Source organism: Pseudophryne corroboree, chromosome 9, assembly GCF_028390025.1.
Source record: "Pseudophryne corroboree isolate aPseCor3 chromosome 9, aPseCor3.hap2, whole genome shotgun sequence".
NCBI classification, from domain to species: Eukaryota; Metazoa; Chordata; class Amphibia; order Anura; family Myobatrachidae; genus Pseudophryne; species Pseudophryne corroboree.
The window spans coordinates 311,814,064-311,829,235 of NC_086452.1; the positions used below are offsets into that span (position 1 = coordinate 311,814,064).

General features: G+C 43.2%; 1 protein-coding gene across 1 annotated transcript in view; it reads right to left on the minus strand.

Moving 5' to 3' along the window:
* Positions 1 to 326: 326 nt before the first annotated feature.
* The window catches only part of GSG1 (germ cell associated 1), a 108,461-nt gene continuing 93,615 nt past the window's right edge, over positions 327 to 15,172 (minus strand). Inside the window, exons 4-5 of the mRNA XM_063940429.1 lie at positions 919 to 1,030; positions 327 to 805 (exon numbers count right to left, since the gene is read on the minus strand). Coding sequence (XP_063796499.1) covers positions 514 to 805; positions 919 to 1,030 — 404 coding nt within the window. The 3' untranslated portion in view covers positions 327 to 513. The remainder of the gene's footprint in view (positions 806 to 918; positions 1,031 to 15,172) is intronic.

Genomic DNA, 15,172 nt, shown 5'->3' on the forward strand with positions numbered 1-15,172 from the left:
TAACAGGAAGGACCTGTAGTTGCAGGAACAAATGTGTGTCCACATTAGATGCTACATCTTAGCTGCAGTGCAGCATGTTGCAAGATGGATTTCTGCATGGCGCGCCAGGATTTGATTGTTGGAAGACGGTAATCACTCTTTTAGCTCCTTTAATTGAATTAGGAATAGCGATAGCCGACTGCAAATAGTCAGAGCCTGGCGCGCCAAACAGAAAGCAGTCTTGCAACATGTTGCACCGCAGCAAAGATGAGCATGGTTCCATCTGTACTTACTAAAACTAAGATGGAGATCAAGAAAAATAAATAAAGAAACTTAACTGGGCAAGGGCAGTGTCTCTGAGAGCAATATTTAGTTTCTACAGACAGTTCTAGTAATGGAAAGGCCAGCCCTGCTAGCCATTGCATGTTTCACATACTGTATATTGATAGATAATTAAATTGCATCCACTGTTTCTACAAGCCTATTGTGCGAGCAGCCTATTGCCAGAACAGTGCTGTGTTCATCTCCCATTATCTAGCAGTGTTCATCTTCTAAGGACTCTTCCACATCTTGAAGGTCCATTGAATGGTCTCTGAGCAGGACTTTCTTATGAAGTTCCGAGTAGAAGTCCACACTTTGCGACACAGAGTGGATAGGCTTGTCTCCATAGAAGCTCAACTCTTTGTGATTCAGGAAGCATGTCTGCTCTTTCAGACTCTGCTCAAATGCTTTCTGGTTTCTTCGGAACTCCAGTACAGTTTTGGTGTACGTGTTGAGAGTTGTCACAGCAGAAGCCATGCAGAAAGTGAAAGAGGCCCAAGCAGTGCTAAAATACAGAAAGCATTTGTTTCTTTTACATGTAAATCATAATCTTCAATAAAACATGAGCTTCAAAGGTCAGCCTGTATATCGCTCAACATGGGTAATATAGAAACTTACTAAAATGCCCATCCATAATCCCAGGAATGTGGCCTCCAGTCCTCTGGTCCAAGACTGACTGTGGCTTGGAAAACCTGAGTGTACATCATATGCGCCACCATCCCTAGAAGTCCTGTAACATAAATATATATATTACATAATTATAACAGGTACATGATAATAATTCTAAAGTCCTTGTAGTCATTGGCTGGATCCTGCCTATAGGTAGCATGCTTGTCACAATAACACATCTATGTTTGGACATGTAAAACTACTGTAATAATCATTTTAAATATGAGGAAGGGAATCAATAACGTTGAAATAATCCTAGAAAATAATGTCTATTCATAAAAGTGTTATCTCTTGTCTGCGTCCCACTATTGGTCAGTTGTACCCCTTTCAAACATACAACCTGGGAATTTCCCTGCTCAGAACCGGGATTTTCTCTTCAGCAAAAACCTGGGTTTTTGTTCGAGACCCCCTTTCACACTACTCCACAGACATGGGAAATTCCCAGGTTGTTTTGAAGGCAGTGTCATCATTTTAAGGCGACAGTTTGCAGGCCCACAATAATGAGGTCACACTTCTCCTTCCAATGAGACATGATAAACAGAATGGCAGTCTCTTCACTGGCACACTTCTCTGCATAGCTCTGTGTTCCTCTCATGTGTGGCATCCGGTCACTGGCATCCTATGGCACACTTCTCTGCACAGCTCTGTGTTCCCTTCATGTGTAGCGTCTTTCCCTCTCCGGCTGCTGCTGCTGTCATCAGCAGGCATTGGGTGGCCCTTCCTGGCTAATTAAAACTGTTTACAAGCGGCCAGATAGCAAATTTCCGGGTTGCATCATTCAGGCTTAACCCGGGTCGCCAACCCGGGAAGAAAGACATGTAAGAACCCAGGTCAATTGCAGGGTTGGCATCTCGGGAACATGTTCCCGGGTTGGTGCCTTTCAGACATACCAAATATTCCGGGTCAATGCGTGTTCATGTGCAAAATTCTGGGATTTTGGAGGATATCTGAAAGGGGTATTAGTGAGAGCCCACAGAGCAAGACTTGCATTGTGCAGATGATTCCATGTACGATTCCATGCATACAGCAGGCAATAAAATAAACTCTTTGATCACTGTTATAGGTGTTAGATAAAAGTGCCTATCTCACAAGGTCACCTTGCATGGTCTACTGTAACACATTTGGCTATGTCAATTTTTTTAAGCTTTTATTCTTTCTCCCAATATTCTGCTAGTCTATAAACTTTCGAAATGGAAACAATTAATTTGCATTTCAAATGACAAATATGTTACCTTTCTTTGTTTATGTGTACATATGTATATTTATTATACTTACACTTACTTCTGTCATATTTGGCATATAGCAAGAACAGAAAGCCTGTGTTTATTGCTGATTCATTTCCCCTCATTGCATTCCAGGATAAAGCCACATTTTTGCTTACCATTGTCATTCACCTTAGACAATATAGCATTTTCACCACTGACTAATCATATTGCCATCTTCAATGTAATAATATATTTCCACAAGTTATTAAAACTCACCCTGTAAAGAACATTTCACTTTACTAAACTGAGAATAGGAGATAGCATCCCATCGCATCAGCACTATATCCGAGAACTTCCTAAAGGTGCGGATTCTGAAATGTTTTTGTTGCAGAGCCAGAAGTTAGACTGATAGCAGAGCAAGTGATGATTTACAGTCGTTTTTATGGTACTGGCACGCAAAGAGTGGTTAATACTATATCAATTGCACTCAAATAGTTATGATTTAAAATTGAGAAGGACACCTATGGGGATTTCAATTATGGGCGGATGACTTTTGCACGGTCAAATCAGCGTGGCAATAGACACAATTTGTGCCAATCTTACACAAATTGCTCGCACCCCCATAAGGTTGCAAATAGTTTTTTGCTAATTCAGGATTTGGCTGGGTGGGCGAAGGGTGCAAGATGCGGTGCTGTTGCCGGCATTTAAACCCTGCAGCAACTGCAACTCACCCCCTCCCTAGAGTGCCAATATTTGAAGGGCACCTAAAACATTGAATGAGTCATGTATCTCATTTAGGGCGGGATGTATCAAAGGGTAAAATGCAGTAAAATAGCACTGAGAATAATACACCAGCTTCACCCCCTGCTTTGAAGAGGGTTGTCTACGGTGGGAAGCTTCTCTAGTTCTGATTCATGGCCCCTGGCTAGCAAGCTGTAAATGAAAACTTGTTTCATGCCACTTTGGTAAGAAACTCATTGATGTCTACAAATATTGCCACAACATTTTTTTTACGAAACACATAATTAACCACTTCAGAAACGCATTGACTGATTACACAGCATAGGAATGCTGAGTGGAAGTGTAAAGTAGCCAATTGCTGAAATTAATATCCTGATTCTTCCCTATAACCACTATAATAGGTAATAACTCATTCATGTCACCACTGTTTTAAGTAGCAAACACTTAAATCTGGTCTCAGGGATGAGGATAATTGAAGAGATATAAAGGACACAAGGCTGAGACTGATATGGTTAAATTGCTGAGAAGAATGAATCATTGCTGGTCTCAGTTTTAAACATGGAGTGATATTATTATTATTATTATTATTATTATTATTATTATTATTATTAATTACCCAAATAATGATGTATTTTGCAGCATATCAGTTTGAATTTGTTTTTTTTTAAACCAACAACCCACTATTGTGTTATTTATGAAGTGAAATGGTATTTTCTTTAGCCTACCATTATTCTTCTACCTTTTCTCGAGTACCAGACACACACACAGCAGCAGCTGTGAACAATAATATTAAGCAGCCACAGAGACTTTTTGGTGGGTTTATCCAGTGAGGCCAGCCTTGGTAAATGGACCATAGAGTGACCTCCTGTTGACTTATTTATTTGACTTATTAAGATGGTATTGGAATTTAACTATTTCAAATATTTAAATGAGTATTATATGCAGCTAATGGGGATGGCAATGGGGTCGAACCTAGCTACCATTTTTGCCGATATATACATGAAAAACTATGAAAGCTCTCAGATTCTACCTGTATATGGCTCCAAAATCCTTAAATATAAAAAAAAAAATATTTAGCTATTTATATCCTGGATCAGCAATAAAACTGAATATGAGGATATGATGCAGGCATTAAAGTATTAACAAATAAGAATTTATGGAACCTATGCACAGAGAAATAGGTTGAAACAAAGCAGCTGCTAGAGGTGGCTGCTTCCACCAGAGTTAAAGAGGGAACAAACTAGTGAGAAGCAGTGCTAGTTGCACCATGTTTTATCCTATATTACAATAGCCACTTTGTTACATATTAAATGTAAATAAACAAATGCTTGTATAGTAATAAATGTATAACAATTCATAAAAAATGGAGACAATATAATGCAGTAGTAAGAAGCATGTGCATTAAGTGGCATCCGCAAAGAAGAGCTTATGAAAATATAAATGAAAGTTCATAAAAACATTGTGAAGTTGTTGTTCCTTATTTTAATGACCATGTGGTGTGTAAAACACAGTCCCAATGTGTCAATCCATAGTTGCTGGTAATGTGGTATAGATGTTCCTAATACATCATTGCTGCAGTCGCGCCACACAGCCCCTCGCGGTGTGCCAGATCCTGTGAGACTCTGCCAACATCTGGAGTCTTTTTTACCACAAATTTGTCTTAGTCGGAACATGAGACTGTGGAGACCGTGCTGATTCATTTAATATATGACACTTGTATATTTGTGTGCGAATGAGCCTCTGAATCTGTATACGAAACAGTGTGATGCAGCAGTCACAGCTTTTTTTATGCCAAGTTCCATTGTGCTTCATATACAGACTCAGGGCCTAATTCAGACCTGGTCGCACGTAGGCTATTTTTTGCACTGCTGCGACCAGGTAATCGCCGCCCACAGGGGAGGGGGGATTTGATGGCAGGGCTGCAAACGCTTGTGCAGAGATCTGCGCAAACACAGCTCATTACTTACTCACCCGCTGCGATGATCCGGGATGTTGATGACATCAGGAACCCTCCCTGAAAATGGCCTGACAAGCCTGCGTTTCTCCGGACACTCCTAGAAAACGGTGAGTTGCCACCCACGAACGCCTTCTGCCTGTCAATCTTCTGGTGCGATCGCTTCCTTTGTTTGTTTCATTGCTGTGCGCCAGCCAGCGACACGCCTGCGCATTTCGACCCATGCGCATGCGCAATACAGACCCAATCTCACGGCTGCAAAAAACTGCAGCGTGCGAACGGGTCTGAATGAGGCCCTATGTGATATGACACACAGATATACAAGTGTCATATCAAATTAATCAGCACAGTCTCCTGGTTGTCATCATGATGCAACTAAATCGCATTTTCAACAAAAAAGGATGCCTGTTGTTAGCAGAGTTGTACGGGACTGGTCAGCTCACTTGTGCCATACATCTAATGCTGCAAGGCGTATGGAGGCTAGATGTATGGAGACACATCTGTCTAGTCCCACTTGTCATGTGAATTAAAAACTTATGTTTAAGGAAAAGTAAATGTGCGACTACTCAGTCACATCCAAATAAATAATGTGTATTACCGCATATAGCCATCTGCTACAATGAAATAGGGAATCTGGGCGCTCTGGCCGTACATGGCTTTTGATACTTGCCACTGTACAACAGTACTGACTCGTACTGGCTGACTGCCAGATCTGGAAAACATTGTTGGAGCTGCCAGACCCTGCATACCAGGTAAGTCACCATTCATGTCGTCATTTCATAAATGTGCCATGATGAATATCGACGTGGTCAATGTGGACATCACACCATGTCCACGATCCCTAGATTCTGTTATTGGAATCACTAGAGATGGTTTAAGATTCCTTGGAGTGAATGGAGAGAGGGGGAGGGTCTCTATTCATAAGGCCCATTGTGGATCTTCTGGCCCTACAGTCAGACAGCATATTAATTATCAATTGCATCTGTAAATTGCACGTAAAATGCTTGTCAAGCTGATGAGTATGTCTCTCTTACTTTTTGGGAAAGGAGACTGGAAACCTATGGAGAGCGACAACAGCTTTTATTTTTGTTTCAGTTAGACAAACTTACCTTCAGCCAGAATTTTATTATTTATTACCAGTTATTTATGGGATGCATTCAATATCCCGGCTGTCGGGATCCCACCGCTCAGCATACTGGCGCTGGGATACCGACACCTATTCTCCCACTTGGGGTGTCCACGACACCCCTGGAGGGAGCTAAATTCCGTGTCCACAGTGTGGCGAGCGCAGCGAGCCCACAAGGGGTTCTTTTACGCTCGTCCCAGCTGCCGGCATTCTATAACGACACCAACCCTTATTTATCTAGCGCACACATATTCTGCAGCACTTTACAGAGAATATTTGGCCATTCATATAAGTCCCTGCCCCAGTGGAGCTCACCATATATATTGCCCATGGAAGCACAGGGGAAATATACAAACTCCACACAGGGCAATAGTGGGACTCAAACCGATGACCTTAGTGCTGTGCGGCAGTAATACTAACCATTACACTGTCCATGCTGCCCCATTATGTTGTGATCTGTACAACAACAGAAGAGCGGCGGGCGGTGGTCTGGCTCCCCCCAGCCACTGAGACACAGACACATTTGGCCTTGCTCACATGAGAGCAGGTAATTTGCAAGTGGTCTAGCAAGCAAGCAAATTGCTGGGTCTAAGCCTGATCCTGGTTGGCAGCAGGGTCGTTTCCTTTCAAACATACAGAAAACCCGGGTCAATGTACATTCATGTGAAAAAACTAGAGATGAGCGGGTTCGGTTCTCAGAGAACCGAACCCTACCGAACTTCACGTCTCAAGCCCGGATCCGAGTCAGGCTCAAACTTCACGTATGACTCGGAAACCCAAACGCGGGATTTGGAATCAATATATGGAGCCGCACGTTGCGGCCATTTTCACTCCAGTCTTGGAGAATGTATTGAGAGGACGTGTCCTCAGTGTTCAGTGTCTGTGTGGGGGCGAGAAAGTGGGGTGGTGAGTCTTGTGCTGTGTTGTGCTGCTCAGTCCACTCCAGTGTAGTCAGTGTATTGTGCTGCATCAGTCCAGCCAGTCACAGTGTTGGTGTTCTCTGCTGCCATATATCCAGTGTAGCTGTATAAAGTGTTGTTGTGTTGTGCTGCATCAGACCAGTGGTAGGGTCCTGTTCATCAGTCATTCCAGTGACGATATATGCTGCTGCTATATGTCCACTGCTGCCGTATAATAATAACAACAACAACAACCACAAGTCCCTTACAGTGTTGTTGTGTTGTGCTGCATCAGACCAGTGGTAGTGCCCTGTTCATCAGTCATTCCAGTGACGATATATGCTGCTGCTATATGTCCACTGCTGCCATGTAATAAGAATAACAACCACAAGTCCCTTACAGTGTTGTTGTGTTGTGCTGCATCAGACCAGTGGTAGTGCCCTGTTCATCAGTCATTCCAGTGACGATATACGCTGCTGCTATATGTCCACTGCTGCCATATAATAATAATAACAACAACAACAACAACAACAACAACAACAACAAGACCCTTGCAGTGTTGTTGTGTTGTGCTGTATCAGACCAGTGGTAGTGTCCTGTTCTTCAGTCATTCCAGTGACGATATACGCTGCTGCTTTATGTCCACTGCTGCCATATAAAAATAATAACAATAACCATAAGTCCCTTACAGTATTGTGTTGTGCTGCATCAGACCAGTGGTAGTGTCCTGGCCATCAGTCATTCCAGTCATTTCTGTGCCACATATTGTCTTATATAACTCCCAAAAAATAATGGAGAACAAAAATTTTGAGGATAAAATAGGGAAAGATCAAGAACCACTTCCTCCTAGTGCTGAAGCTGCTGCCACTAGCCATGACATAGACGATGCAATGCCATCAACGTCGTCTGCCAAGGCCGATGCCCAATGTGATAGCAGAGGGTATGTAAATTCCAAAAAGACAAAGTTCAGTAAAAAGAACAAAAAAAAAGAAATTTAAAATCATCTGAGGAGAAACGTAAACTTGCCAATATGCCATTTACGATACGGAGTGGCAAGGAACAGCTGAGGCCCTGGCCTATGTTCATGGCTAGTGGTTCAGCTTCACATGACTATGGAAGCCCTCATACTCCCGCTAGAAAAATTAAAAGAGTTAAGCTGGAAAGAGCACAGTAAACAGTGACGCTGGAGGTGAACTTTCCCCCGTTGCGAAGCAACAGGGACACGCTCCCCCCTGTTGGTATTGCGGAAAGGTTCGACAACATCACATAACAATAAGTGACAACCGTATAAAATCCACACACTCACTTCTCCTGCCAGTCACCAACATTCTACAAAGGCCTAGATTCTGTTATTCTAACAATTAGCCCCATCACCAACCATTAGTGACAAAAGCAAATCGGAGTATGTATATATTATCAGAATTGGACTATGGGTACACACCAATGTACGGGTATCTGGTATAATCACAGATCCCACAACGGTTCTAGTTGGCAGTGTGCAGCCATATTACCAATTCATGACATATCCTATTGTACTAAAGAAACCGAATATCTTTAAAAACCCTACGACTCATCATAGAGTTAATAGAGTTAATAGCTGCTAAACAACCATATAAGAACCACAGCATATTCCTATACACTATATAGTCAATTGTATTAACTGGTCATTATATAATGCCGGACCCGAATCAATCAAAGTACCCGCCATACATCTAACCTATAAATAGGGTGTCAACAGAAATTCTTCATTTAGACCTTCTGGAGCAAGTGATTTTAGTTGGTAAATCCATCTGCTTTCTTGCCTTAACAGCATCCTGCCTCTGTCACCACCTCTCCTCAATGGTGGGATATGGTCCAGAGGTATACATTTGAAGTCTTTCACAGTGTGTCCACACTGGGCAAAATGCTTTGCTACTGGGGGAGTGCTTGATTCTATTTTTACTATAGCCTTCTTAATCGATGATCGATGCATGGAGGTTCGCTCCTTAAGCATGCGAATAGTCTTACCGACATACAGTTTTTTACAAGGACATACGATAGCATATGTGACAAATTTCGTCTCGCACGTCATTCTGTGTCTCAAAGTATATATCTCACCCCTGGTCGGATGAACAAATTTGTTCCCTGTCATCATGTGACAGCAATTGGCACAGGAGCCACATTTATATGATCCCACTTGCAGATTGAGCCAGCCCACATTGTTTACCACTCTTGGGCTAATGTCGGAGTATGCTATACGTTCTTTGAGGTTCTTGCTCCTCTTGTAACTAAACAATGGAGTCCTCTCACATACTCCGCTCAGCGCCGGATCTGTGCGCAAAATGTGCCAATGCTTCAGTATTGACTTCTTTACCAACCCAGAAGTGATGGCATACGTGCTACAGAATACCAAACGGTCCACTTCCTTGTCCTTCTTACGAGGTAACAATAGGTCCTCATGCTTCTGTTCTAAGCACCTTGTAACAGCATGTTGTACTTCTTGTTTACCATAGCCCCAATCAATGAAGGTCTGTCCCATCTTTGCCAGAGCCTCAGGTAACCTTGTGATGTCTGATGTAATACGTGCCACTCTCAATAACTGGGAAAATGGCAATCCCTTCTTCAAAGGCTGCGGATGGAAGCTGGATGCCAACAAAAGTGTGTTTTTATCCGTTGGTTTCTTGAAGATATTGGTGGTAAATTTACCATTATCAATACCCACCAATACATCTAGGTAATCAATCTGTATATCACTATACTTATGGGTAAACTTGATTGATCCAGGACCAGCATTAAGTTTGTTAACAAATTCATTGAGAAGCTTTTCACCACCAGTCCACAAGAAAAACAAATCATCTATAAATCGAACATAGAAATTAATATATTTTGAAAAAACAGGATCCTGCATAATATAATTACGTTCAAACTCATACATAAATAAATTGGCGTATGATAGGGCCATGTTAGACCCCATAGCAGTACCATTTAACTGCAAAAAAAATGAATTGTTAAACAAAAAATAATTTTTGTGCAAAATTAGTTCAATCAACAACAAAAGAAAATCCACTGGTGGGCCTACATAATGTGGACTAGTGGTGATAGCCTGTTTCGGGGCTGGCACGCCCCTTTGTCAAGGTGAACAGACAAAGGGGCATGCCAGCCCCGAAACGTTGGTTTGGAGTGTTAATTTGAATACACATATTCTAATTTAAAGACTCCAAGTGCCGCAGTGTTTTTCCGCATTGGTATATATATATATATATATATATATATGAAGTGAGGGCAAGAGCCATATAGATACAGCAAAATATAAATTAATAAATAAATACATAAATGTAGGTAACGGCAATATTCTGTATTGAGTAACGTCTGGAGATGTTGTTATGATGAATTTATTATTCCAGAATCAGAATTTTGCTACGTCAGTAGTCCTGCAGGCCATCTCACTGTCAAGACTAAGGAGTCCTCTCCTAACCGGGATTCATCCGTATGATCCTTGAGTGGTGTGCCTGCTGTTGCTGCCGCTGCTGTTGTTGCTGCTGGGAGTCGATCGTCATCCCAGAGGGAAAGTCAGAAGACCGCTTGTACTACTTCCAGTAAGCAATTGACTGTCCAACAGTCCTTTGTGAGGAAGATGAAATACAGTATGACAGCAGTCATCCTTTTGCAAAGCGGATAACTGAGGCCTTGACAGCTATGTTGGTGTTAGACGTGCGTCCGGTATCTACCATTAGTTCAGTGGGACTTAGAGAATTGTTTGAGGTACTGTGTACCCGGTATCAAATCCCATCTAGGTTCCACTTCTCTAGGCAGGCGATACCGAGAATGTACAGAGACGTCAGAAAAAGTCACCAGTGTCCTACAAAATGCGGTTGCATCCAGTGTCCACTTAACCACGGACATGTGGACAAGAGGAACAGGGCAGACTAAGGACTATATGACTGCAACAGCCCACTGGGTAGATGTATGGCCTCCCGCAGCAACAACAGCAGCGGTGCCAGTAGCAGCATCTCGCAAACGCCAACTCGTTCCTAGGCAGGCTACGCTATGTATCACCGCTTTCCTTAAGAGACACGCAGCTGACAACCTCTTACGGAAACTGAGGAACATCATCACAGAATGGCTTACCCCAATTGGACTCTCCTGGGGATTTGTGATATCGGACAACTCAAGTGGAACGTGACCCGTCAACAGCACGTCCTTCAATTTCTCCCGCAACTGGGGCTGCAAGGAAAAGGATAAGATTTCCTAGCCCATCCGCTGGCGGCGATGCAGGGCAGTCAGGAGCGAAAGCTGACATTTGGTCTGGACTGAAGGACCTACCAATGATTACCGACATGTCTACTGTCACTGCATATGATTATGTCACCATTGAAAGAATGGTGTAGGATTATATGAGTGACAGCATCCAAGTAGGCATGTCAGACAGTCCGTATGTATACTGGCAGGAAAAAGAGGCAATTTGGATGCCCTTGCACAAACTGGCTTTATTTTACCTAAGTTGCCCCCCCTCCAGTGTGTACTCCGAAAGAGTGTTTAGTGCAGCTGGTAACCTTGTCAGCGATCGGCGTAGGAGGTTACTTCCACTAAGTGTGAAGAAGATGAAGTTCATCAAAATCAATTATAAATTCCTCCGGGAAGACCTTTACCAGCAATTGCCTCCAGAAAGTACACAGGAACCTGTGATGGTGGATTCCAGTGGGGATGAATTAATACTATTTGAGGAGGATGTACACAGTGAAAGGGGTGAGGAATCGGAGGATGAGGATGAGGTCGACATCTTGCCTCTGTAGAGCCAGTTTGTGCAAGGAGAGATTGCTTGCTTTTTTTTTGGTGGGGGCCCAAACAAACCAATAATTTCAGCCACAGTCATGTGGCAGACCCTGTCGCTGAAATGATTGGTTAGTTAAAGTGTACATGTCCTGTTTATACAACATAAGGGTGGGTGAGAGGGCCCAAGGACAATTCCATCTTGCACCTCTTTTTCTTCTTTGCATCATGTGCTGTTTGGGGACTATTTTTTTTTTGTGCCATCCTGTCTGCCACTGCAGTGCCACTCCTAAATGGGCCAGGTGTTTGTGCCGCACACTTGTGTCGTTTAGCTTGGCCATCCAGCTACCTACTTGCACCTCTTTTTCTTCTTTGCATCATGTGCTGTTTGGGAACTAGTTTTTGAATAGTGCCATCTTGTCTGCAACTGCAGTGCCACTCCTAGATGGGCCAGGTGTTTGTACTGCACACTTGTGTCACTTCACTTAGTCATACAGCCACCTCGGTACAACTTTTAGGCCTAAAAACAATATTGTGAGGTGTGGGGTGTTCAGAATACACTGGAAATGAGTGGAAATGAATGTTATTGAGGTTAATAATACCGTAGGAGCAAAATTACCCCCAAATTCTGTTATTTTAGCTGATTTTATGTTTTTTTCAAAAGTGAAAGCTGTCTTTCACTCAATCATCCAGATCCAAAACCAAAACACGAAAGGGTGGTTTTGGCAAAACCAAGCCAAAACTAAAACACGAAAGTGGAATTAGAACCTAAACCAAAACACAATACACGAAAAGTGCCCTCCGCACATCTCTAGAAAAAACCCAGGATTTTGATGTATGTTGACAGGGGTATTAGTCTCAATAATTCGGAAAAAAAAAAAAAAATCACATGCAGATGCAGCTTATGTTATGGAAAAACCATACCCAAGATCCACTGTTCTATGGTCAACAAGTACTGTCGAATGTTTCAATTCTTTCCCATTAGACCAGCGTTTTTCAACTAGTGTGCCGCCAGCGGTTGTCAAGTGTGCCGTGGAGTCAGCGGAGTCAGAGCTGCCTTCAGTTCAACAGAATTGCCGGGTAGAGCTGGGCTCTCTTAGGAAGCTCATTCACGCCGCGGCCGTTACCTGTGGAGACGCAGCAGCGTGTTCTGCAGCAGTCCTGGCCTGACAAGAGCACACACAGGAGTCAAGTGCTGCCTGAGATGACAGGAAGGGCTTGCATTGTGCAACACACACAGGCGGCCGCACCACCACTTGACAGCTTCCTGCATTCCAGGCCGGCCGGGGATCCACGCGGCTTCCATTCAGCATGGTCACCTTGGTGGCGGCTGGGCTCTGTCACCGCCTGACATCACACTAGTCACACACTGTGTACAGGTGGGTTCCAGGGTTACTGTGTCACGGCGGCTCAGGCTTGCCGCAGCCGTGTCCGGCGGCTCAGGCATGCCGCAGCCGTGACCTATAGAGACGCAGCAGCGTGACATTATAGGTCACACATGCTGTGTTGCAGTCCTGCAAGCCAGCCAGCACGCCTGCATGCCCGTCCCCCAGCCAGCCAGCATGCCCCCCACACACACTGCTCAATGCTCTGCAGCGCGAGTGTGACTGTACCTCCCCAGCTGATGAGGTCCCGCTACAGATGACAGGTAGGGACCAATGTGAGTTATTTTTTTCTATAGAGAGCAATGCGATTGTTTTTTCTGTGGGGGCTAGCCAATGAAATTGTTTTACTATGGGGAGCAATGTGATTGTTTTTTTTTTTCTGTGGGGGCCAGTCAATATAATTGTTTTTTTTCTGTGGGAGCCAATGTGTGTGGTTTTTTCCCCCGTGGGGGACAATGGTGTGCCTTGGGAATTTTAAAAACTTTTCAGTGTGCCGCGAGTTGAAAAAGGTTGAAAATCACTGCATTAGACAGTAAAATATTTCCTCCCTGTAAAAGATTAATAAGCTGTATATAATAATATCTGTAAATTGGGTCACATGACCTTTAGTTACAAAAGTTTTAAACAGAAAATAAAAAACACTTCCATTTTCCTTAAAATAGAAAACAATTGTGATGCTGTGTAAAGAAAAACATTATTTTTCAATAATAAGTTCAATAGAAACGGAGACCATCGGCTACCATTCTAAATCCCCAGGTCAAATACAAAAGAGACAATAAAATATAGCACAATTCTATTTTTTTTTTGTCTATTTTCCATTTTACTTAACACACATATGTTCAGCGTTCCATAGCTTACTATTGTCTTAAACAGCGTTTGCAAGTTATATTAGACCACATAACTAAAGGTGCATACACACGGTGCCATACGCACTTAACTTTCCTTACGATTTTATCAAAATCGTAAGGAAAGTTAGTGCATATCGCACCGTGTGTACACACCTTGCGATGCCAATGCGCGGTCCCGTGGGATCAGCATTGCAAGAAAAAATAGACTGTGCAGGCAGCCCAACATTGACCATATCGGCGAGGCCGGGCTCTGGCGAATAGTCAATGGCGGGCTGTACAGCGCATTGCGCCGTGTGTACACAGCCTTAGTCAGATATCATGCATAAGCAGTGTGGCTTAAATGGAATATTTCCAACAATGACATGGCGGGATAGGTTTGTACAGACTTCATTTTTTAAACTGGCTGGTGGGCTGCCTAGGTTCTCCGCACACTACATGAGTGTGCCTGACTGCCAAATCCATGCAAAGGCGGATCCAGAGGGGAGGGGATCGTGATAACCCCCTTTGTCTGGTGCAATGTAGCAACAATCATTCTGGCCTACATCCGGCCACCACCAGCCTCAACAGTGTGACCATGCTTCTCCCTTCACAGAAATGTGCCAATAGATGTGCCTCCCTAGGGTCAGTCACCTTGTATGTGGCTGCGTATTGTTCTGATCTAGCTCTGTCATTCCGCTCGGTGTGTACCCGAAGCCTGCTAGAGCAGCAGGTGGTAAGAACTACCTGTCTACTAAGTACAGTAGGTGTTTATTCTTCCCTTCCTATCCCCTTAGAAACTGTGGCCAAAAGTGCAGCCCCAGGAACTGAGGAGCACTTAATGTAATGGGGCTATAGACTTAAAAATGGTGGGATAATCATTTAATGGTTTGTGGAAACGAATCATTTAAAATTGGGTGAATTTATTTGAAAGGATTGGGGAGTGCCATAGCAGGGGTGAATTTGGGGATGAGGGCACCCCTAGGCACAATAGTAACGGCCACCCCACCCCCTTTGCCTAATTTTATTATTTTTATTGATTGGTTATAAGCCAATTTCATAGAACAATAAAACTCCCCACTAAGTATGATTTTTTATTTTATTTTTAATTATGTATACATATTTACTAAGTGGGTCAGCTTACAGGGGCAGTTTGTGCATGTCCTACTCATTTAGACTCTATTCAAGATGGCATATGGTACAGTATAGTGGAAATATTTTGTAGTTACTGGTACTTTTTGGGCTGACGATACCAACACAAACATACAAGTGCCGCCCCCAAACAAGTGCCACCCCTAGGCACATGCCTCACGTGCCTAA